The 24,910-nt window shown below is 44.2% G+C and overlaps 1 protein-coding gene across 1 annotated transcript in view; it reads left to right on the forward strand.

Moving 5' to 3' along the window:
• Positions 1-24,910, forward strand: part of GAPVD1 (GTPase activating protein and VPS9 domains 1) — a 28,518-nt gene extending 3,608 nt beyond the window's left edge. Inside the window, exons 3-28 of the mRNA XM_059486146.1 lie at positions 2,585-2,781; positions 3,105-3,948; positions 5,107-5,193; positions 6,315-6,449; positions 6,564-6,753; positions 7,628-7,708; positions 8,449-8,609; positions 9,381-9,510; positions 10,257-10,382; positions 11,214-11,387; positions 11,684-11,824; positions 12,431-12,565; positions 13,127-13,246; positions 13,690-13,767; positions 13,900-14,273; positions 14,779-14,866; positions 15,243-15,323; positions 15,984-16,106; positions 16,593-16,722; positions 17,104-17,213; positions 17,832-17,991; positions 18,290-18,477; positions 19,140-19,353; positions 19,907-19,979; positions 20,352-20,549; positions 21,234-24,910. Of these exons, the coding sequence (XP_059342129.1) occupies positions 2,597-2,781; positions 3,105-3,948; positions 5,107-5,193; positions 6,315-6,449; positions 6,564-6,753; positions 7,628-7,708; positions 8,449-8,609; positions 9,381-9,510; positions 10,257-10,382; positions 11,214-11,387; positions 11,684-11,824; positions 12,431-12,565; positions 13,127-13,246; positions 13,690-13,767; positions 13,900-14,273; positions 14,779-14,866; positions 15,243-15,323; positions 15,984-16,106; positions 16,593-16,722; positions 17,104-17,213; positions 17,832-17,991; positions 18,290-18,477; positions 19,140-19,353; positions 19,907-19,979; positions 20,352-20,549; positions 21,234-21,374 (4,467 nt within the window). The 5' untranslated portion in view covers positions 2,585-2,596 and the 3' untranslated portion in view covers positions 21,375-24,910. The remainder of the gene's footprint in view (positions 1-2,584; positions 2,782-3,104; positions 3,949-5,106; positions 5,194-6,314; positions 6,450-6,563; positions 6,754-7,627; positions 7,709-8,448; positions 8,610-9,380; positions 9,511-10,256; positions 10,383-11,213; positions 11,388-11,683; positions 11,825-12,430; positions 12,566-13,126; positions 13,247-13,689; positions 13,768-13,899; positions 14,274-14,778; positions 14,867-15,242; positions 15,324-15,983; positions 16,107-16,592; positions 16,723-17,103; positions 17,214-17,831; positions 17,992-18,289; positions 18,478-19,139; positions 19,354-19,906; positions 19,980-20,351; positions 20,550-21,233) is intronic.

Genomic DNA, 24,910 nt, shown 5'->3' on the forward strand with positions numbered 1-24,910 from the left:
GAATCAATTCTGCTCTGGCTTTCGTTATTTCTGCTGTTCTGCAGCAGAGGCAGATAAGACACACACGTGGGTAGTGGCCGACTGATGGGGTGTTATCAGGTAGTCACAGGACCAGTATATTTAGCAGCACAGATGCAGCTAAGGGCACTCTTTGGAGCCTTGTTTTGGGCTCAGAGAGGCAATTAGTTTTAAAGGAGAAATCAGAATGCACAGCAGTTGGCAACTTCCCACAGCCTCTCAGGGCCTCAGTGTCTGCTCTTCGTGAGGAGGTGCCCAAGTTGTTCCTCTGTGGGTGCTCACCTCACCTTCCAGCAGGGTGAGGTTTCTGCTGTCAGTGATTTTCAGCTGACATCACAAACGGTTCAGTGCAGGAGTCTGAGCTCTTTTTGCTGGGCAGGTGGGTTAATGTGTGTGTCCCATCTCTGCACTGTGTGGGGCTGTGTGGGCTTCTGCTGACAGGGCTTGTGGAGCTCGCTCTGACCCATGGGCAGAGGAGGAAGGAGCACAGCATCTTCCTCAGAGGCTTCTTAGGGAGCTTTGCCCATCCCTGTGCTGGAAACATCTTCTCTAACAAACAAAACCAGAAAAAGACCCAAAGTGAAATCAGGAGAAATTGCTTGTAAGTGTAGGAAGCACCTCAGGAGTTGTTTAATCAGCTTGGCTGCTCTTAAACGGGTTTGTAACCAGTGACACAAAAATAGAGACTTGTTTTGAAATTTGGCAAAGCAAAGGACTGTAGGCAGGGGCTACAGGCTGCTCCTAGGGGTACTCCATATGGGTCTCCTCTTCCTTCCCAAACTTGCTTAGAAGCAGGAGATCCACTTGGAGTGACTTTCTGTCCAGGAAAGTGGGGACTGTGGGTTGACACCTGAAAGTGGAAAATGCCAACGAAAACTGTTCAGTTTGATCAAATATGAGCAGCTCTTGAGCACAGCCCTACAGTGGGAAGCTCTGAAAAGGCAGAAGGCAGCTCTGCAGGTCTTGCTTGTGTGTGCTTTTATGGCTTCACCTTCTTTTTCCAGGCTGATAGCACTGTCTCACAGCCTAAAGACTGGTTACTACTGTGTTTGCAGGCAGTAGCAAGTTTACTGCTGGTTTGTTGTTTTGTTTTGTTTTTTTTTTTTGCAAGCTCTTAAATTCTGAGACTAAAAATATATTTGTTGCAAGAAGTTATTATTTGTTTCACAAAGAACTTTGGCAGCAACAGTAATGTTTCTTCTTCTAATAATTTCTCTGAGACTGTCCCAGTTAAAAACATCTGAATTAGCACATCCCTCAAGTTCCTGTCGTAATCTCATTTTTGGATGCATCAGCTGTAGCCTCTGATTAGGGTTGCTGAATTTGGTTTGGGGTCTTTTTGAGTTTGGGGTTTTTTTAAAGAGCTTTATACCCAGTTTTCTGTGTTTGCTAGGAATGGCCTTTAAACCTTGGGGCGTAATAAAATTGCAATTTTTTTAATGCATTGTGACAACTTCTCTGTTCATATCTGCCTGGCTTCTGGTTGTGAGGTTAAAACTATAGATGAAAGGACTTAATTACAGAAGGAGCAGTGATGGTTGTCAGTGCACCTGGTTGTCAGGCTGCAGAAACCCAACAAATGGGACACCTGTGCCTAATGAGGGAGCTAATCTGTATTCTTCAGTGAGGATCACCTCCTGCTCTGCTGAGCAGTGAAACAGATCTTTAAAACACTAGCAGGGAGAGCACTGGGCCAGCACGTGGTATTCCAGCACGTTAGTTGTAGTTTCTCAAGCATAGTCTGAATGGGTTTGTGAAGCAAGGCTTGTCCAGAGTCACTGCAGGTTGAGGGAAGTAAGTTTTTGTTTTGACTGTAGTATTGCTTTGAAGGGAGCCCTTTGGCATCTCCATTACTGATACACGTGACAGGTATATTATGGTCTGTTACAGGTGAAATCTGTCTCAATCCCTGTCCTTCCCAAATTAGCTGCTGTGGCTGTTAGTTCCAGTGGGGAAGACATGAAGCAGTTAACCATCAATTCTGAGATTCCAGCACCCAGGTCCTTGGGTAGTGCTGGGTTGTGTGGATGGGCTTTGGGGTGAAGGACAGTGAGTGGGAATGGGGGCTGGTCTCCATCTCCCTGAACCTGTGTCACCTGAGCTGTTGCCACATGTCCCCACGTAAGGCCAGGTGCAGTTGAGGTGTGGTCAGGGCTGTGGCAGGGCTGTGCTCTGTTCCTGCTCACCAGGGCGAGCTGAAAATACCTTCAGCTTCTGTGCCAGTGGGCCTGCTGTGTGCCAGACGATGGAGCAGCACTTGGGAGCCTCCATTGAGAGCATGCCTCAGCAGGGAGGGATTGAGGAGGGCGCAGCAGCGTGCCCTGCCCCGGTGAGCCTGTGCCCACTTGCAGGGCTGGCAGGGCTGTCCCTGCTGGGCTGACCCACGCTGCTCTGTGTGCCAGACAGTGGAGCTGGCACTGGGAACCTCCATTGAGAGCGTGCCTCAGCAGGGTGGGATTGAGGAGGGCACAGCAGCGTGCCCTGCCCCGGTGAGCCCCCAGTGAGCCCACTGCAGGGCTGGCAGGGCTGTCCCTGCTGGGCTGACCCTCGCTGCTCTGTGTGCCAGGGCTGGGGCACCATGGTGAAGCTGGACATCCACACGCTGGCCCACCACCTGAAGCAGGAGCGGCTGTACGTGAGCTCGGAGAAGGCGCTGATCCAGCGCCTCAACGCCGACGTGCTGAAGACGGCGGAGCGGCTCTACCGCACGGCCTGGATCTCCAAACAGCAGCGCATCAACCTGGACAGGCTCATCATCACCAGGTACCGCCCGCCCTCTGCCAGCCCTCACAGCCTGCGGGCTAACAATGTGGGGCTGTAAGCCAAACCTCAGCTGGGCAATCTCACACCAAAAGGCACTTGTTGGCCATTGAAGCAATTGGTTTTTTAATACCCGTGTTAGTTTTGCTTCTGTTCACGAGAGCAAGCTATCCAGAATTTGCAAAGAATTTGTAGTAACTATCTGGAAAGACTTTTTGCTCTGTGGCAGCCTGGTTTATAGACAGATCACATGGTGTCTCTTAGCAAGTTTGTTTGTTTAAGAGTTACTTAAACTACTTAAAGTGTTTCAATGTTTTTCTTTAAAGTGCTGAAGCTTCTCCTGCTGAATGTTGCCAGCATGCAAAAATCTTGGAGGACACACAGTTTGTGGATGGGTACAAGCAGCTGGGATTCCAGGAGACTGCTTACGGAGAATTCCTGAACAGACTGAGAGAGAACCCCAGGCTGATTGCATCCTGCCTGGTTGCTGGAGAGAAGCTCAACCAGGACAACACCCAGAGTGTCATTCACACGGTGTTCACCTCCATCTATGGCAACTGCATCATGCAGGAGGACGAGAGTTACTTGCTGCAGGTGCTGCGGTACCTGATCGAGTTTGAGCTGAAGGAAAGTGACAACCCCAGGCGGCTGCTGAGGCGAGGCACCTGTGCCTTCAGCATCCTGTTCAAGCTCTTCTCTGAAGGACTCTTTTCTGCAAAACTTTTTCTTACTGCTACCTTACATGAGCCGATCATGCAGCTTCTGGTTGAGGATGAAGACCACCTGGAAACCGACGCAAACAAGTTAATTGAGAGATTCTCCCCAGTACAGCAGGAGAAGTTATTTGGAGAGAAAGGCACAGAAAAGTTCAAGCAGAGGGTCCAAGAGATGGTTGACTCTAACGAGGCCAAGCTGGTGACCCTGGTCAACAAATTCATTGGCTATCTCAAACAAAACACGTACTGTTTTCCCCACAGCTTGAGGTGGATTGTGTCGCAGATGTACAAAACGCTGTCGTGTGTGGACAGGCTGGAGGTTGGCGAGGTCAGAGCCATGTGCACAGATCTCCTTCTGGCGTGCTTTATCTGCCCTGCCATCGTCAACCCTGAGCAGTACGGCATCATTTCTGATGCTCCTATCAATGAGGTGGCAAGATTTAATCTGATGCAGGTATGATTCACAGCCAGGCAGTCTTAAAAATATATAAATGGCTTTTTTATTCTCTCTAGAACTGATGCTACTGCGGAAGGTACTGTCTATTCTCCTTATAAAATGAATGCTAACGAAATATTTGTGTTAATTGCTGCTGGAAAGGCAGGCTGCAAAGTTTATCTGTTTGCTTAAAATACTGACTTGAAAAAATTGACAGCATGTATTCCTGCATCCCTTAGAAGAGTTGCAAATATCCTTTGTAAAAGCTGTTTTAAGGGATGGAAGCTAATGCATAAAAATGACTAGAAGATGAATTCTGGAATATGTGAAAAAGAATGTTATGCTGTTCTTGCAAATGTTAAATAGTATACCAGGTATTGCAAAAAATAATGAAATACTTTGCTGAAAACCCCTTGTAATGTCCAGTGCTCTACTTGGAGCATTCCCCAGCCGTCATGACCAGCTTTTGTCATTATGCAAACACTTGGACAATTTAATGATGTTACACAGGGAAGTATCTGAAGGTGTTGAGCAACACTTGTCTGACTGAGGAAGTTTCTCCACGTGAAGAACAAAACCTGCTTTTTACTGTTGTCTATAAAGTGGGCAGGGAGTGATCCTTACAGTGCAGTCACGCTGGGGAGTTTGCTCAGTGTTCCTCTGAAATCCAGCAGCAATCCTCTCCTGTGTCACTGCTCACGTGCTGCAGCAGAGCAGGTGGCAGCTCTTTAAAGTGAGGGCTGCTTTGCAGTTGGAGATGAATAAGGGATATGTGCTCTGAAACAAGGGTTAGCCCTCCTGCTATTTCTCCTTAGTAAAATATATGCAGCCTTTGAAAATCTCTAGGTTTAGATGACCTAGATTCAACCCTCAATTCTGATGTGTTGCAAAAACAAAACATGCTTTGTCCCTGGGAGGGGGAAGTATGGATGCTCACAGCCTACTGTGTGTGCACATTTTCTTGTTAAAGGCAATGACTGCTTTTTTTTCCTAAAGCTTCTTGCATTTTTTTCTTCCCTGAAAGCAAGCACAAATCTCTGTCCACTCGATCAGAAATATTCCTTGGAGTATTAAATGAAAAAGGATTTAGAATGGAGGAGGTTTTTTGAGTATTTTTTATAATCAGGTCCATCATGGTATGAAAGGCTTATTCTGTGTACTTCTTTTTGGTTTCAGGTTGGGAGACTTCTGCAGCAGCTGGCAATGACAGGCTCTGAGGAGGGAGATCCACGTACGAAGACCAGCCTCGCTAAATTTGACAAAGTAAGAATCCAGGCTGAAAAAATCCAAGATTTGGTGAATACGTCATCATCCTTCTGCAGCTCCTTTTTCAGACTTTGCAAAGGACTTACTAAGTATTAAATTTCCAAGTTACATATCATGAAAAGCAGATTAAATCCTGAATGAAGCTGGGGAAAAAAATCTTGAACACTAGAATTAAGGGTTGAGGATTCTTGCTTCTACTCTGACTTGATATTTCTTAAAAGAAAATATTTTTAAAAATTAAATTAAATGGTATTTTCAACTGAGCATTGTAAATGTTCAAGACCAGATTGGACAGGGCTTGGAATAACCTGGTCTAGTGGAAAGCGTCCCTGCCCATGATGGGGGTTGGCATTGGGTGGTCTTTAAGGTTCTTCCAACCCAAACCACTCTGTGATTCTGTGAAATACTCAATTCCTGTCTGTGGTTTTTCAACTGAACCTAACGAAGCACTTTGATCTGAAAACAGCCTCAGTATAATGCCTGTTTTAACACCAAGTAATTTCTTAGTGCAAGTAACTTTCTTTTTTTGCATAGTTTTCCGTTTTTTATTCAGCTTTTCGTGTTAGTGTGAATCCATCCGTAGCCATAGAGCCGGTGCCTTCATCAGAGCAACAGTGAAGCTGATGACCTGTGATAGATTGTCAAGTGTTTAAAAACCTGTTGGCATCCTTGGTAACCTTGTATCTGTCCAGGTTTTGATAATTCTAGTTGCTACACAGTCACCACACAAAGCTACAGATTTATTGTACAAGTAACATTTTCACTGAGATTAGAAAGTGATGTCGTTGTTGCTTCTTTGTTTCATTTTCAGTCTGTGCTCGGCAGATCCTTCAGGAAGGGCCTGTTTATTGCCATTGTTTTTTTCCTTTAAATTGTAAGAGGACATTTAAGTAAGTAATACTTTGGAATGCAGGAAAGGAATGAAGGAAATGCTCAGAGTAACTGCACACTTTCCTTGCTTGCTCTTCAGTGACCTTGAAATATCTGCTATTCTATCCCAAGATTTCAGAAACAGGAAGCGAAACTTGAATTATTCTGTAGGCTGCTTAACTCCTGCCATAAGTTTCATCCCAAACTCTAGGGAGGGTGTCTCATTCCTGCTGTCTGCTGTGTCTCAGAGCTGTGTTGCTGCTTTCCTGGACGTGGTGATCGACGGGCGCGCGGTCGAGACCCCACCGATGTCGGCCGTGAACCTGCTGGAGGGGCTGAGCCGCACCGTGGTGTACATGACCTACAGCCAGCTCACTGCCCTGGTAATGCCCCTGCTCCTGGAGAGGGCCCCTGGAGCCTGCTCCCTCCTGTCCCACCTTGGCCAAAGCAGGCTGGTTTGCACTGCAGCTCTCACCAAAACCGGTGTCTGTGTTTAGGTTGGCTTCATGCGGAACGTGATGTCAAGCGATCAGCTCAAGGAAGATCGGATGGCTTTGGAAAACTTGCTGACAAATTTACCCCAGAACAAGCCAGGGAAAAGCAGCAGCCTTGAAATGACTCCGTATAACACCCCCCAGCTTTCTCCTGCAACTACTCCAGCCAACAAGAAAAACCGACTGCCCATAGGTAAGGAGAGCGAGCGGAGCTCCCGCCTGGCTCCTGACACCTCGGGCATTTCTGTGCCAATTTCTCACTTACTCTTCACCTGCACTTGCAATTCCTACTTTTTCTGTGTAGATAGTGAAGAATTTTTCTTAAACCCAGGTAACTTCCTTAGTGTCTAGTGCAAGTGTGGTGAATGACCTTCATCACTCCAGCCTGAACTGGAGAAAGTTTCTGGACTGGTTGGGAGTCATAATGGTGGTGATTGGCAGTGACAATAAAGGGAAAGGTGGGAAGCAGATCTAGGGGGAAAATTGCTTAGGAAAGTAGTAAGATGGAAGCAGAGGCATTTAATTAGTGGGATAGAATAAGTTTAACATTTTTGTTAGAGAACAAATGGACAGGAGGGTGAACAAGCAGGAGCAGGACTTTCAGAGTATGTGCTGACAAGAGAAGGTTTGTTCTTTCTCCATTCCTTGCCTGCTCTAATTCCAACTGTCAGTATTCTGGAATGCAATTTTAGGTTGGTTGGGTTTTGTTTTTTGAATAGGATTTCTGGGTCTAGATTTTTTCCATATTAATAATACTTTCTTTTAAACTAGGAAGTGTGGTACTCTTCTTCAGTATATATTTATATGAATATGACCATGTGGGATATTTTTGTTTGAGAGATTTGGTGTTGGTGTGCAAAAGGATGAAAATATACATAGTCCAATAAGCGGCAAAAAACCACCCCAAAAACAAACCTGTCCCATGTTGGTTTAACTCTGCTTTTGAATGGTTCTGGTCTTACACTTCTATAGTAGTGGCACTTTACAGCATTTATTTTATGGTATAAAATAGCTTTTGCTCTAAGTTTTTGTTTCTTTTGTTTCATTTTAATGCTTTCGAACTCCAGGACAGCAGTTGGCAGCGATTACTGCCTGGGATACCTCTGCTACCAATCTGTCAGCTCACATAACTCTAGTAACCCCTTTTGGTGGGTAATGCCCTCTTTCCATTCTTCTGTGCAACTCTGACTTGTGTCACATCACTCAGCATGCCTTTGGGCCACCCTGGCAGATTTCTGCTGTATATGAACTCATTTTGTGTGCATGTGGGTTATAAAAACCCCTCTGCCAGATAATCAGAATCTGGCTGCCACTTCTGCACACTTGCCTTGTTTTCCTTGGCTCAAATAAAGTAGCAATTGGTGTCATGCTGCCATTCTTAGAGCCTTAATTTCATGTGGGTGTTTTTATTTCTGTGGAGCCAAATGTGGGAATCTGAGGCCAGTTGAAAAGGAGACATAAGAGTGGAAAAGTAATCAGAGCAAACCACCTGATGTTGTGTTGTGTGTCTGGGTTTGAGACACCTGTTAGAATAAGATTTCCTATTTCTTAGGAGAAAAAGCCTTTTAAACAAATTAATTAGAGTTTTAAACCACAGAAACCTAGACATTTTTTAAGTAGCGAACCTAATTTTCTCATAAAATGTATGAAAGGTCTTTCTGTGGTTGGAATAGGCTGAATTGCTGTTGGCAAACAGGTCACAGTGTACCTTGTTTTTCTGCTTCTCAACTTTTATGTTGAGTTTCCTTTTCCACAGGGCAGTACTGAAGTTTAAACATCAGTTCCATCTCTCAAAAGTTTAATAATACTTTGATTTTGAAAATTTACTTAGTGTGTATTGCTAATTAAAACACTACAGTTCTGTATTTCCATTGTATTATTTTCTTAGCCACTCGAAGCAGAAGTAGATCAAACATGCTAATGGACCAGCATGGAGATCATGAAGGATCCTCCCAGGAGACTATTCCAGAAGTGCAGCCAGAAGAAGTGCTGGTGATTTCTCTGGGGACAGGTCCACAGATTACTCCAGGAATGATGTCAGAAAATGAGGTATCCACAAACGATGACATCTCAGATGTTTTGGACCATGCAGCCTCTGTCTGCTCTAATAGCACAGCAGGGAGGGTGCAAAGCTAAGTTTGGTAATAAAGCTGGAATGGGAGTTTAAATCCTTACTGAGCTTGGGGGTTGTAGCTTCCAAACTGGCCTTTGGTAGAGGTGGGTTTGTTCCCTCACTTAAGGAGCTTAAGAGCAGCCTGGGCTCTTGGTCTGGGTATTAAGAAATTGCTGTGTCTCTGCACACCCTGTCCTTTGGGTCCAGGGACACAGTGAATGGCAGAACTGGAGCACTGATCCTGATGCTTTTGGCAGCTCCTGAAAGGCACAGGCCCAGGTTCTCATGGGGGCAGAGCTGAGCTCACAGTGCCATCAGTGCCTGCAGCCTGTTCCTGGGGCAGGGCTGGTGTTCAGCCTTTTCCTTCTCCAGCTGTAGCACAGCTGCTGCTTCCAGCTTTGGTCCCTGCCTGATGGTTGGGATTATCTCCTCTGGCAGCCTGGTACAGATTCTTTCACACTGCTCAGCTCTGGGGGTGATGAGGGAGCTGTTGGCTCCCTTGTTATCAGGACATTCCTAATGTCCATGGGGTGGTTCCTGACAGGCTGTGACTTGGGACTTTGCTGTCTTTTTTTCTAACAGAATGTTAGAGATTTGATTGTTCCATTAACAACACAAAAACATGTCTCCGATGTTTTGTTTGCTGTTTAATTACCCGAAAAAGAGATGATTTGAATGAAGTCCTGTTTCTCTCTGCCACCCTGCAGGTGTTAAACATGCAGCTTGCAGATGGTGGGCAGGGAGATGTCCCCATCGACGAGAACAAGCTCCATGGCAAACCTGACAAAACCTTGCGCTTCTCCCTCTGCAGTGACAATCTGGAAGGAATATCTGAAGGTGAAGGGCTGCTTAAGTCTTGAAGAAGTTTTGTTGCTCTATTGGGCTTTTTTCCCCCTTAACTGTAAAAGGAAGATGTGTTAAATGCAGCCTCTTGGCTTTGCTGTTTTGAAGACTGTGCTATTTCACTCTGAGAGCGTGTCTTCTTTCTTAGTTGTTCAGAGAATAAAGCCTGGAGCTAAATTTTGACCTACAAAGGCATAACTGAATCTGAGTGTTGGGAAGAAAAAGACTAAGTGTGTTTAAAAAGAGAAAATAGAGGGTTTTTTGTTTTTTTTTTTTTTTTTGTTTTAAACTTATGTGCAGTACTAGTTACTAAGATAATCTAACTTAGCTCTAAACTTGAACGTCTCAGACTTATTTTTCATCATGTTCTAATTAGCTGTTACATGTCTCTGAATAGTTTCTGCACAACTCCTTTATGTGAACCTCAGACATAACAAAGCACATATGTCTGTGGGATGGAAGAGGTTTGGACACATCGCTTTTGCATTATTTTGTATAACTTCCATAACTTCATTTTTGCTCTGTCTCCTCAAAATAAGAGAACAAATTCACAAGCAAGTAAATAAATTAAAGACAAAGACTTTATTGGCTTTTAAGTTCCTACTAAGTACAGTAGTGGTGAGATTCAATATTTTGTGTTGGAACTGCTACTTCATTTCATTTTTCTGGTGAGTTTTGTGTCCTGAATTGTTAATGCTGTGTATTTAGGAGCTGTTATTCAATGTGAATCTGTGTTCCAGGCCCTTCCAATCGCTCCAACTCGGTGTCCTCCCTGGACCTGGAGGGGGAGTCGGTGTCGGAGCTGGGCGCGGGCCCCTCGGGCAGCAACGGCGTGGAGGCTCTGCAGCTGCTGGAGCACGAGCAAGGCAGGTGCCCCCCTCCTCCCAGGGCCTCAGCTGCTGGATGTGCTAAAGCCAAGGTCTTTGTGGAGAGAGGCTGCAAAACTGACGAATTCAAGGAAAAAAAGTAGACATTTTCCTTGTGCAATCGCTCTTGTATTTATTTGTGGGTTTGGTTTGGTGGTTTTTTTTCCCCCCAAAAAATATTCTTTGTAGTCTGTTGTTAGGAAAACAAAATTGCCTGGAATTTTGACACTTAAGTCCTTTATAGGAGACTGTAAAGTTTTGCTTGATATCAAGCTCTTCCATTCAGGAATAGGATAATCTGGATTGGAGTAGTTTGGAAGTATCTGGACAATTTTCTCTTTAATGTCCATTTGTCAAACACTGAACAGGTTGCCCAGAGGTTGTGGTGTCTTCAACCTAAAGATTCTCAAAATACGACTGGACATGATCATGAGCAACCTGGTGTCCTTGACCAGGGCAGGAAGTTTGGGCTGGAATGATCCCTGGAGCCTTCAGCTTTTCTGTGATCCTGTTCCTCTATGGGAATTGTATCAGTGTCTTTGTAGCACTACATTTCATTTATTTTTCCTGTCAATTTAGTTGATAGATTATCATGTGTACTTCCAGATTTTTCTTCTTAGGTCTCAATTTTTTTTTCAGGCAGCATTTCCTGAATTCCTACTCAGGAAACAGTAATAGTGTTTTACAGGCCTTCCTTTAACCACTGCCTTACCTGGTAGAATTAGGGGGCTGTTTGTTTGGGATTTTTTCCTAATGTACTCTTACAGGCTTTCAATCTGCAATAATTGGAGAAGCCTTTCAGAAAATCAAGAACTGTTTCTTTTTCCACAGCCACAACTCAGGATAACCTGGATGACAAGCTCCGTAAGTTTGAAATCCGTGACATGATGGGTTTGACTGATGACAGAGACATTTCAGAAACTGTGAGTGAGACCTGGAGCACAGATGTCCTGGGAAGTGACTTCGACCCCAACATCGACGAGGACCGGCTGCAGGAGATCGCAGGTAACGGCCGTGCTCTGGGTAGGTCCTGTGTGCTCTGGAACCCGAGGCTGCAGAGCCCTCATCCTCCTCCTCCTCATCCTCCTCCCTTCCTCAACAGGGGCATTTCCACAGATTCAACTGGAGATTTGCTCTAGGAGGATTTCTGTGTGCATGACCTGGACTGTGCTTAGTTACTGGTTTCTTTTCAGCGTTGTGTTTGCTTTACCAAGGACACTTTCGAGGTGTTCTTCCTTTTGTCTCTAGAGCTGACTGCCCCAGCCCAGCTCTAGCCATACGCTCCGGCTTTACTTTTGCAGGTGCAGCTGCAGAGAACATGCTAGGCAGCTTGCTGTGTTTGCCAGGTTCAGGATCCGTGTTGCTTGATCCCTGCACAGGTTCAACCATATCAGAAACCACAAGTGAGGCGTGGAGTGTGGAAGTATTACCAAGTGATTCAGGTCAGAATCGGGCAGTTTTTGTGTATTTCTTTAGCATGATTCTAAGACTCTTCCAGAGGCATAGAATGCAAAACAGCAGCCTCTTCCTCCTCCTCTTTCTTCAAGAAATTACTGTCCTAGGCTTAAGTTAGTTTTTGTGAATACTTCCAGGATTAAAAGGACAAAATGCTCCTAGGCAGAACGAAGATGGAAAGCATTGGGAGAGACTTCTGTTACCTAAGAAATTCTTAAGGTCTGAAGGGGAAGAGAAGGGTTTTCAGAGCAAATTTGTGCTTGCTTTCCTTCCCTGTGGTAGGAGCTATCCAGGACTGTGGTTTACTTTGGTTAGTGAAGATGTGACTCTATCCTGTTGTCTAAGACATACAACAATTAAAACAGTAAACACTCTTTAGCATGCCTGTACAGACAGAGCATTGCTGTCTGTGCAGAGTCCTGCCTTCTGTACCAAAGGATAAAAGAAAACACTTGCTGAAATGGTTGAGTTCCCTAAAAACTTGATGCACTAAATCACCCCCCACCCCTTCCTTCTGCTTGTGAATGTTTAGGGAGCGTGGAATTGAGCAATGATACCTTCTCTCTCTACTGTCCATTGTCTCCCTTTTGCAGAGGCTCCAGATTTAAAGCAGGAAGAGAGGCTCCAGGAGCTGGAGAGCTGCTCTGGGCTGGGCAGCACGTCTGATGACACAGATGTGAGGGAGGTCAGCTCCCGGCCCAGCACCCCCGGCCTGAGCGTTGTGTCAGGTGTGTGAGCTGTCTGACAGTGCTGCTCCATCTCAGCATGGGCACCACTCACTGTGCTGCTTGTGCTTTATTTATACATCACTTCACTCATAAAACAATTTCCTGCACTTGTTCTGGAATTTTCAAAGCTGTGATTCTTTGTTCACCTCACAGCAGAAGTAAAAAAGGCAGCAGAGAGATAAATGCCCTGTGCTGCAATAGCAGTGGTTAGCAGAGGAGTATTGCTTTGGAAGAAACTCCAAACTTTCTTGCATTTAAAACAACTTATTTTATTTAAATAAATCATAGCTCTAGTTCTTCATTTTCTGCAAAGTATATAAGAGTGGGGTATCTTTCTAATGCCTCTTGCCAGAGTGTATTCATGGCTATGGTAACACTTTTCAAGATGTAGAGGAAAAATAAGCTGTTGTTTTATGAGTATAGAATTTTGTAATGTCTGTAGGTGCTACTGTGAGTTGGAACTTGATTACTCACTGTCCAACAAACATTTTAACAGCCTCAGGATTTTGCTTCCTTGCTCTTTGAAAGACTATTACAGATGCTTCTTTTGTTATGTGTAAGGTATTAGTGCAACATCTGAAGATATTCCTAACAAGATTGAGGATCTCAGGTCTGAATGTAGCTCTGACTTTGGGGGCAAAGATTCTGTAACAAGTCCTGACATGGATGAAACAGCCCATGGTAAGTTATTTACATGGAATCTCTGATAAAAACAAGTGACATTTATGGAATCCTTGAGTTTTACAATTTCTCCCCAATTTCAAAGTGCTAGTGACTAAGCTTAATATTTTCCTTATTTGCCAGTACTGTATTTGTTTGACAAAGAGGCTCCAGTGCTTTGCTGTACTAGAGCTTGAGTACTAGATCCAAAGTCCCTAATTCAGTTTGATTACATTGACTGTCCTCTTGCATTTTGGAACTGGGCTGCTCCTCAAGAATTCCCCATTTTTTGTGATGTAACTCTTGGTAATTTCAAGGTACTACAGAGATCTTTCCATACAGAATATCTTTACAAATACTTTGCAGTATAAGTTCTGTAAACTTTTGTTGCTGAAGTCTATTTTTCCAGTGTCTCTCATGTTGGAGGCAGTTTTGGCACTGACTTTGTTCTCTCTGTATTTCAGGAGCCAGTCAGTTGACATCTCCTCCTTCTCAGACAGATTCTTTGCTTGCATTGTTTGACCCTCTGTCCTCAAATGAGGGTGAGTTATAAAGATTAAGCTTTGTTTCAAAAAGAGGCATTTTCAGTGCTTCTATGTTAGTAGCAGGTAATCAGGTAATTTGGAATAATATTGAAAGAAATGTGCGTGGCTTCTTTCTGCTTGCGCCCACAGGTGTGTCAGCTGTGGTAAGGCCCAAAGTGCACTATGCAAGGCCCTCTCACCCCCCTCCAGACCCCCCCATCCTGGAGGGGGCCGTGGGAGGCAACGAGGCGCGGCTGCCCAGCTTTGGGTGCCACGCTCTGGTGCCCGCGGAGCTGGAGGCCTTCAAGCAGAGGCACTCGTACCCCGAGAGGCTGGTGCGCAGCAGGAGCTCCGACGTCGTGTCCTCGGGCAGGAGGCCCATGAGCGACCCTGGCTGGAACAGGCGGGCTGGCACCGAGGACAGGGAGCTGCCCGTGGCCTCCGGCAGCGCCGGGGCCGCCGCGCTGGCGGCCGCCTCTCAGTCCTCGTCTTCATCTCCCAGCAAGGACTCCTCCAGGGGAGAGGTGAGCCTTCCGTTTAGCATTTTGTTTTTGTCTCTCACGCCCACTTTAACTGCACATCTAACGCCAGAAAGTGGGAATTAGAGGTCTTTAGGTAAGGAATTACAACACGCTTTTGTTATCCTTTAAACGTTGGTCAGTAGTTTTATAAGATAAAGCTGCAGATGTTCAGAGTGGCTTAAATGAATCTGGCTTTTCTTAAATTTACTGGATGAAGTTTACTGGTGGCACTTCCGAAACAGATTCATTGTAGTGTTAAACTGCTACAGCAGCCTGAAAATTAATTTTCTTTAAAAAAGAAATAAGTGAAACTAAGGTTCTTTGTGGCTATGGGTTTGCGTTTGCGGGATGTCTTCTTGAGGAGAGATATTTCTGACTTAATCTGCTCTTTGTGCTCTGCTGTAGTTCTGTTTTTACAGTCAGTGTAGCAAAGGCTGATGTGAAGGAGAAATTTTCTCCTTACACTTGATTTGGTAAATGCTCAAATGTAGACTCTGCCCTTCTGCAGATTGAGGAACGGAAAGACAGTGATGATGAGAAGTCTGACAGGAACAAGCCCTGGTGGAGGAAACGTTTTGTGTCTGCCATGCCCAAAGGTAGGATCATGTCCCTCTAGGTTTGGTACTTCAGTCGGAATTCACACTGCCTTTATTGTCTCTTTAGGCACCTTTATGGTTAAAGTATAAATAAATATGTAAATAAAAATGGGAAGCTACCTGACTCCCTTGGCTAGTAGCTCCCTAGAGTGTGCTGTACCTGGAAGGCAAAACTGTTCTGCCTGACCTCCTGTGTGTTAAAGGTGGAGCTGGCTGTAGGTGATGACAGTACAGTTCTGCTCTACCCCATGGATAAACTTAGGCTTTTCTGGAAGTTGATTTGATGAACATTTTCTGCATTAGCTCCTTCCTTGAAGTTTCTGCTATTTGGCCATTATCTCAGAGTAGTCTTTGATGAGGTACCTTGCATTTTCAGCTCCTATTCCATTTAGGAAGAAAGAAAAACAAGAAAAAGACAAAGATGACATGGTGCCTGACAGATATGCAACGCTTCAAGGTATGTGAATAACATCATCATAGTAATTTTCTCTCAGAGTGTGCCTCCTGGAGCTCCAGAGTGCCCACCAGGTAGCTATTGACAGACAGGTACATGCTGTTGTAGTTCGTGTTCAGAGCTGACATTTTGAATAAGAAACTGGATAAAGATTTCCTGCCTTGAAGGCTGTTTTTAAGTTGTCACATGTCTGTCTGGGCATGCAGTGGATTCTCAACTCAAGTCCTCACTTCTCCCCCGCCCTCATTATAGAGCTCCTGTCCTTGTCACAGCTGAGCAGTAAGGATAGCTGTACACACAGTCCTGTAATAGTTACTTGAGTGTTAAATTAAACATGGTTTGAACCTGGGTGTTTCGTTTTCTGTTTGCCTGATCCTTTCTAGAAGTCTTCAAATACTCAAGAGCCATTTGTGTATGCAGTATAAATGTGCTGAGGATCTGCTCAGGATCTGACTTCATTTGTTCACTTTGATTGTACTGTTTGTTTTCTGATTTGCCTCAGACTTTATTAATACATTTGAATTTGGACTGCACGGGACACAAGCACCTCTTTGTTTGATCTGGCTAAAAACAGAGTCCAAATGTGTAGGCTTAAGTTTTTGTATTTGCTTTCAGTTGGCCTAACACCAGGGTAACTCCTGTTGTTTTTTATGGTCCTTCCAGATGATCCCAGCCCAAGGCTCAGTGCACAGGCACAAGCTGCTGAGGACATTCTGGACAAGTACAGGAATGCAATCAAGAGAACGAGTCCCAGTGAAGGAGCCATCGTGAACTACGACAGTGCAGGTGAGAACCTGCCTTTTGTAATCACCACCAACACAGCTTCTGCTCCTTAAAGATAAAAACACTTCAGTATTCTAGACAATGTTAGGATTAGCAGCTGAGCAATGTGAGCTCTGAACAAGGAATGTTTTGTCAAATAATCTGTGTGACAGTCCCTCAGAGGCTGGGAATTAAATCAGTATTCCCAAGGACAGTTGTTTTGTATTGCCTTTGAGGGAGCTGGGTGTTGATGGCACATCTGCTACCAGTTTTTTGTTTTGTTGTAAATGGCACTGAGGAAGTGCCTTCCAAAACTTTTGCAGTTTTTTCTTAGGAGTTTCTGGGTTGTATGTTTTAATGTGCATTTTTTCATATATCCAGAACTAGCTGGTTTATTTGCTGTCCCCATTCTCTCACTGACCGTAGAATAATGAGAATAATGAGCAGAAAACTGGTCTGGTTTCTTCTTGACTCGTCTCTTGAGGTGCAGTGTGTTTTTGGTTTCCACAGAGGCGATTGGGGATGGTGAGAGCATGCACGACTCCCCGCGGGATGAGGCTTTGCAGAACATGTCTGCAGACGACCTCCCAGACTCTGCAAGCCAAGTAGCACAGCCACAAGGTTCTGCTTTCTCCTATAGGTAAAGACATTTCTAGGTTTCATCTTAACCACAAAGTAGAATTAAAAGCTGAAGCTGTGTGACTGGTTCCCACAAGAATCTTAATGCAGATTCATTGTAAACTTTGATGTGCTTTTAGTTTTAAATATCTCAAACTGTCATATTTCCACTGGTGGAGGGATGTTTGTAACCAGAGAGGACAGAGCAATTCAGTGTTTAGAAAATCCCTTTGAAACTGGTGCTGTATCAAAAAACTGATATTCTAAAGTCTTGACAATGCTGTATATTAAAATGATGTTAAATAACTTCTAGGCAGTATTAAATAAAAAAGAAAGTAAAGATTTCTTATTGAAAAGCAGACCATTCATCAACTGTGTTAAGAAAATATTTTTCTTCTTTAAGGGATGCAAAGAAGAAATTGAGATTGGCTCTTTGTTCAGCAGATTCTGTTGCCCTCCCGATGCTGACACATTCAACAAGGAATGGTCTCCCAGACCACACAGACCCTGAAGGTACAGGCTCTTTGCACTGTGTGTCTCTCCTTGTCCCCGTGTAATAGCACTTGTACTGCACCATTTATGGTCCCTTCTCTTTGCCATAAATATTGAGGGCACAGGCTGCCTTTTGCCCCCAGAATGTTTTCATTCTTACTCCACAGGCAAACTGCCATCTCAGCCTGCTCTAAGATTTTTTTGTAATGAAGTATCACAGATAGAGTGCAGGTTAGAGCCTGAAGCTAGAGAATAGACTCTGAAAATTCATGTGCTGTTGGGAGTCGTGCCACTTGAATGATTTACTGGGTCTTATGTTGACTTAGTATAAATGTGTTGTGTTGTATCCTTTCATTCACTCTGGGTTTATTTGCAGACAGGTGAATATGTCACCTCAAGGGGTTCCTCTTCACATTTCAGAATGGTTCTAAAAGCTAGATAAGATAGTGATATGGAGGCTTATCCTCTGACAGCTGGAAAATTCAAAAAGGCTTCTTAAATTGTTCTAAACTAACATTTATTCCCTAATGTACAGAAGTTTTGTTTTAAGCCATTAATGTGTTTCCCCTATTCAAAGATAGTTGTTTTCACCGTGCCTACGTTTCTTTTCCTTAATGCTTTTCCTTTGTTCTTTGTTAGATAATGAAATTGTGTGCTTCTTGAAAGTCCAGCTGGCTGAGGCCATCAACCTGCAGGACAAGAACCTGATGGCGCAGCTGCAGGAGACGATGCGCTGCGTGAGCCGCTTCGACAACCGCACGTGCCGCAAGCTGCTGGCCTCCATCGCCGAGGACTACAGGTACTGTGCAGGGGCTGCTCAGCTGGGGCTCCCCCACTCGTGTCTTTATTCACCAGCAGCTTGGGAAGGTCCCTTTTGGTTTAAATTGTATTCAGGTTGTTGCAGGTTGTTGCATCTCTGCTTCCCCACAAAAGGGTGCAATTGTCTCACCCATGTGAGGCAAACTTCCAAATTCAGGCATTGTTTAGTTTTAAAAGGAACAAGTGGAAGAATCCTTTGCAGTCTGACTCAGCAGTTTAGTTTATAAAGCTGTTAGCCTGTCTTTGCTGTGAGTGTGACACAGGGCTCTGTGCTTTAGGAAAAGAGCTCCATATATCGCTTACCTGACGCGCTGCCGCCAAGGCCTGCAGACCACCCAGGCACACCTGGAGAGGCTCCTGCAGAGAGTCCTGAGAGATAAAGAGGTGGCCAACAGATACTTCACTACAGTCTGTGTGAGGCTACTGCTGGAGAGCAAGGAGAAGAAAATAAGGGAGTTCATTCAAGGTAAGATTAATGCAGATAGTTTTTATAATCCTTTACTCTGTATTTAGATGCTGACTTGGGTTAATGTTTTAAAATATGTCTTTTGATCTGAGGAGTAGATTCCTAAAATGATTTTAATTTCATATGGTGAATTAATGGCTAAACAGACAGATTACTGTGACATTACAGTATGTTGTGGTAGCTAAGTTATGGTAATTTTTCATGGCCTGAGAGAATGAAGGTAATTTGACCTTACTTGGCCAAAAAAGTTGTGCTAAATCACATTATCTGCCCCATGGCAGAGGCATGAATACTATGAATTATTTTATATCTACTGATACATGATAAATCAAGTTGCAGCATTCAGTTCTTAGTCCAGAACCAAAGGCTGCACCTTAAAAGATATGGGGGATAGTAACAGTGTGAGTCAAGTGAATCAAAGATTCAAAAATATCACAGCGTAAGAGACAGTGGCACCAGGAAACTCAAAACAGCCACTTATACCAAACTGGTTCTATGTTCTCTGTGCACATATCTGACTAAATGAAGCATGTAAGGAATTTGGAGTCAGTTCTTGCTCCTGGAGCATGTAGTACTGCACCTTAAGTGTGCCTGAAAAACTTAGCAGAAGTAATATTTTTTTACTTAAACAAATGTTCTTTCTCTTCCTCCCTTTTTATCAGATTTCCAGAAGCTCACGGCAGCAGATGATAAAACAGCCCAAGTGGAGGATTTTCTGCAGTTCCTGTACGGGGCTATGGCTCAGGATGCCATCTGGCAGAATGCCAGTGAGGAGCAGCTCCAGGATGCACAATTAGCCATCGAGCGCAGTGTGATGAATCGCATCTTCAAACTCGCCTTCTACCCTAATCAGGATGGAGATATTTTGCGTGACCAGTAAGTTAATGGAATCTAAAGGACTTGTTTTCTCTTTTGCACTTGGTGCAGTGGAAGTTGTGCAGCCCTCCTGCCACAGACTTGTCTGAGTCAGCCACACAAATTCATGTTTTCGTTCAGAACATTTTGTAAAAGAACGAGGAAGGGCTTTAGCATCATCTGCAAATGTGTTTGCAACAAACTGCTAGAACAGAAAAAAAAAGTTGTAAGTGTGATGATTTGTGGTACAGACTGTCAGGTCTGCAAGTGTGTGTGCTGAGAGAATGATCAAAACCTGGTTCAGGACTGGACCTGGTCCATTTTCTGTTTTCACTCAGTATTTTCCATGCATTTGGGGTTCCTGTGGTTTAGAACAGATGCTTTTGGGATGCTCTAGAGGACGTGTGGTTGTTCTTGGCTGTACAGAGCAATTCTCTATATCTTCACTGGCCTGGTGTCCATCATCTGTAGGGCCACGTTCCTGAAGATCTTTCTTGTCCTATCAAACATGAAGCAAGTTTCCTCAGCTGGCTGGCTGCTGCTTACTTTTCACTCTTGTTTTTTTGTGTTTCAGGGTCCTTCACGAGCACATACAGAGGTTATCCAAAGTAGTGACTGCAAACCACAAGGCACTTCAGATACCTGAGGTAACTCTTTTCCTTTGCTTCTGTATTATGCGTGTTGGGGTTTGGGCTGGGATTGGGATGGGGAGAGGACTGTTCTGTTTTACACTTAGAAGGGTTGCCTTGCTGCCAGTGACAGCTGAAATATCCTTCAGGAAATTACACTGTACCCATGCTGTGGCTGTACCCAGCTGCAGCTTCTCTGGGCAACCTGTGCCAGGGCCTCACCATCCTCGCGGGGAAGAATTTCCTCCATACCTGTAACTTAAATCTCCCCTCTTTCAGTTTGAATTCCCCTTGCCTTACATATTCCCATTTCTCCACCACCTGTGAGCCCGTGGTGGCTGAGCTGCCCAGCAGAGCTTGCCCCAGGAGGGCTGGTTTGGTCATTCCCAGGTGTACCTGCGCGAGGCGCCGTGGCCGTCGGCGCAGTCCGAGATCCGCACCATCAGCGCCTACAAAACGCCCCGGGACAAGGTGCAGTGCATCCTGAGGATGTGCTCCACCATCATGAACCTGCTCAGCCTGGCCAACGAGGACTCCGTGCCTGGGGCTGATGATTTTGTTCCTGTTCTGGTCTTTGTTCTCATAAAGGTGAGTTCTTTTGCAGAGATCACAAACCCCAGTTAATCCTGTAATAAACAAGCAAAGTTAGGAAACATAATGCCTGTGGGTCACGAGGAGCTGCCCAGGCTCAAATCCAGATCTGATTTAGAAGGGTTTGAATAGGAATGTCAGAAATGTGGTCAGAGTTACGGTTTTTGAATCCAAGCAAACTTTGCCGGTGGAACCAAGAAAATTGGGGTGCAGATGCTGTGTGGGGAGTAGAGTTTGCTTGAGGCATGTCCACAGCATCTGTCATCTGCGCCTGCTTCATGCTGTCCTCAGGACCAAGATGCAGACCAGGACTGACTTGGTTGTGTTGCTTTTTTGACATGAGTGAAGAATGGTCTGGCATGTAAGATGCTGGAACAACAGGCTTTACATGTGTGAGGTCCTGATGACCTTCACAGATTGTGGCGTGTTCCCCCTCTTTCTCTTGGCCTGCTAGTAATTTTTCCTTGTTAGAAAAATGTTCTTTTCATCAAACCTGATGCCTTCTGAGCGTGTGAAGTGGGGCTGGAGAGGATAAACAGTCCCTACCCTGCAGGCAGGTTACACACTCTGTAGGATGAGGATCACTGCACAAAGGGAATTGTGCTTCTGTTCTGGACCTGGCGGTGTTTGTTGATGCTGGGCTTTGCAAACAAGCTGTATCTCTGTCTTCTCCCACCCCAGGCAAACCCCCCTTGCCTGCTGTCCACCGTGCAGTACATCAGCAGTTTCTATGCCAACTGTCTGTCTGGAGAGGAGTCCTACTGGTGGATGCAGTTCACGGCAGCCGTGGAGTTCATCAAAACTATCGATGACCGCAAGTAGCTCACACAGCACGGGCAGACTGAGCAGGAGAGGAGTTTCTAAAAATGTACAACAGCTGCAAAAGCTGAAGAAAAGACTTTCCTTGTAAAATACTGTACAGAATTGAGGCATTTTAAAACACACCTTTACTAATCTAATTAATTTAACAGATTTTCCTCTTCTCTTTGGTTTGCATTTTCCTCCCCTCTAGATACTGGCACTGCAAAAGGGACCACAGTTTTCAGGTATTTTGGAATCTCAAAACATTCAGAAAATTCTTCATGCTTTCTCCACCACCCCTCTTCCTGAATTCTTATTCACGTGAATAATTCACTTCATTTAATTTCTAATGAAAAACTGAAACAAGAGGAAACGGGGCAGCCACGTAGTAAACTTTCTAGTTGAATACACCTTTTATTAAGAAAACACCAGCCACACTGAAAGTTTGTAGTAGCTGACATCAGTTATTGGTTGTATTTCACCTAAATTTTAAATCTGAGAGGACAGTGTAAATATTATATAACTATATTTAATGCATTGCAAGTATCTTTGGACTTCCTATCCTTTGAATAAACAAGCAGAAGCCTCTCTGACCTCTAACAGGTTGTGACCTACCATGTTTTGGTGACAAAAGGACTTCCTCAAAAGGCTAAGATTTAAAAAGGGCAAACTGAACTATTTATTGATGTAATTACTGAAATTTCTAAAACTGGAATTTATAATAGGGCTTATTAGCTAGCTGAACACTTCTTGGCTAGGGCATTAGGGTGTTACAGAGGTTTGGATATATAGAGGAGAGGGACTGTAAGTTACAATAGAAAAGTCTAATATAAAAAGGAGAAATAAAATACCTTACTGTAATATTTTTTCTGAGCTATTGTGTATACTGTACAAACCCCAAACAGAGATCCTTAACAGAACCTTGGGCTGTAATATATATTTTGATTAGTGACATTAAATACGTATGCCAGGGGGTTCAGTGAATGTTTTTACTAAATGTTCTTCGTGTTGTCTGCTATGCAGCAGTGCAAGTTTTACTGTTCATAAAAAATATTTTAAAATAATATAACACTGTTCTTTATGAAACATATCATGACATCAGTTCAGGGTGTTTTATAGATTTCTCACCCCGCCTTCCCCTTAAACTGACAGTTATCAATTTAAGGAGGTTTTTATGCACAACACCACATGGATTTTTCATGAGTGAAGTGGTCTGGGGCATGTTGGCTGTATATAAGCACTCACTGCTCTTTTTCAGCTTCAATGCACTGAAAAAGGACAGCGAGCACTGAACTTTTTCACGTCAGTATTATTTCTTGCTCTTTCCAGTGTTCATTGCACTTCTGACAGAGGGATGTGGTAAGACTTGGTGTCTGTGATTGGTAAAGAAAACAAAATCTTTCTCACATTCTTTTCAAAACACGATTGGTTCATTTTTGTGTGTGTGTGCATTTTGATGATTAAAACCTGTAAGCAACTAGTACTTGGGAAAATCATGTGGTCAATTGGAATTAGAGCAATTTATGTAAAGTATTGAGTGCTTGATTTGGCTGTGCTACTTGTCAAGGCATAATCAGGAAAGTCACTTTTTAGGGCTCTCAGATATAACTCAGTCAAGCAGTTTTTCCAAACTGATCCCATATGAGAAGGTGTGATGGTAACCTTTTCCTTTTCTCTATAGTCTTTCTACCCCAATTAGAGACTCAGTTGTGTGGAGGAGCAATACTCAGTCAAAACAGAATTCTTCTGATCTGCCTTACTCGGTGTCTCAGTCTGTGTAGCATTGCAATATTCTGGTTATTCAGCCTTGATGGGTTTTTGGTGCTGAACATGTAATTCAATATTGCAAGCACAGCCCTGCAGCAAAGCACAAACATGCCCTTGAAGATATGGCCAGATCATATCAAAAAGCAATATAAATTCATTTCTATTGAAGTGTCCTGTAATATGTAATTATTACTTGAATATCCGAGATGTTAAGACTGATGTGTGAGAGTTCTGCAGTTTGGGTGTTGGTTGAGGAGAGTATTTGTGGGATCCCTGAAGAAGGCACAAGGACACAGGAGGTGTGATCACCCCTGTGCTGCCCCTCTGTGCTGGCCTGGCTCACCTGGTCAGCACCGTCAGGGCTTTCAGGTTCACTCTCCTTTATGGAAGGGGCAAGAACCATTTCCTTCACAGCTTTTATCACTTGCTTTCTCTGCATAGAAAAATACTTAAAAGAACTGGAGTCTTTTTTTAAATGTTACTTAGTTATTTTAAAACCAGTAGGTGTTTCAGTGAGCCCCAGGTGAGCCGAGAGTTTTTGTAGCAAGATGGTCCTTTGCTTCTTTTTTCCAGCCTACTCTGAAGGTCCTTTATTAGTCTTGATAGGTGTAGTTAGAGAATTAGGCTTTCCAAAGAATTAAAAACCTGCCTGTAATGTCCTTTTACTGTTTTCCCCTGCGTCCCGTAATGTTTTGTTTTAAAATGCTGAATTCCGTGTCTAGGAAGTGATGTTGTTAGGTTTGATGTGCAATAGCCAAGGTGGAAAGACACTGCATAGAGGACCAAAAGTAGCAGAACTGCTGCCAAAAGGTGCCAGCCACGGGCCTGTTGCTGTAATCTCGGTGCTTTCTGTGAGTTTACCTACTTGAGCCACTGGAGGAGGAATGGAACATTTTGGGCAAAGTGGAGCAGGGCAGGGTCCTTGGTACCAGGTCCCAGAGTGGATTTCAGGCTTGGCCGTTGTCTCAGCACTGATGTTGGCACGTTCTGAGGGGCTGCCACGTTAAACAATGGCATGTCTGTGCCTGGCAGTGCTGCAGAGGTGCTGGTTTCCTTTCTGGGCAGAGGAGGGAAGGGAAAGCGCTGGGGCTTTCATCTCTAGGAGATTCCTTTGTGCTCCTAAGTGAGATTTCTCTTTAAATCTTTTTAAAATCCTCTTTAACGAGAATCTGAATGTGTCTGGCCTATCAAGGATTTGAGTTTAAAAGTTTTTGTTTTGAAGATCTTTTACTACCAAATGCTGAATGTAACTGCCATAAACTTCAGGAAAAAAGCCACGAGCATGATGCTGTTTCCTGTGGGTGAGTCTGGTGAGCACAGAGTTGGTTTGTATTGCTTGGAAATGTTCCTGTTCTGTCGGGCCAAATTCTCATGGAATTGGAGAGCTCACTGCCATGGGAATGGGGTGGGGAAGGGGTAGGAGAGGGGCAGAGCTGCTGGCAGCAGAGCTGAGTGTTGGCACGGATGGGGCAGTGTGCCTGCAGAGCTGGAGCAGCACAGGCAGTGGGGACAGGGGAAGGATGCTCCTGTCTGGGTGCAGCTGGGGACGTGGTTGAGCCTGTACTACTTGAGAATTAACCTCTGCTCAGTTAGTAATGTGTGTTCTGTACCTTTTAATTGTGCTTTACCTCTATTGAAAAGCTTTGTACTGCCTCTCCTCTTTGGTAAAGCCTTTATAAATCTAAATTAACGAGCTTGCACAATCTTGTATACAGGAACCCCATCTTGTCTCTTAACGTGATTATTAATGTATTATTCTGTAAAAACTGATTAAAAGGAGAGCAGTTTAA

Source organism: Ammospiza nelsoni, chromosome 20 (assembly GCF_027579445.1).
Source record: "Ammospiza nelsoni isolate bAmmNel1 chromosome 20, bAmmNel1.pri, whole genome shotgun sequence".
Classification (NCBI taxonomy): Eukaryota; Metazoa; Chordata; class Aves; order Passeriformes; family Passerellidae; genus Ammospiza; species Ammospiza nelsoni.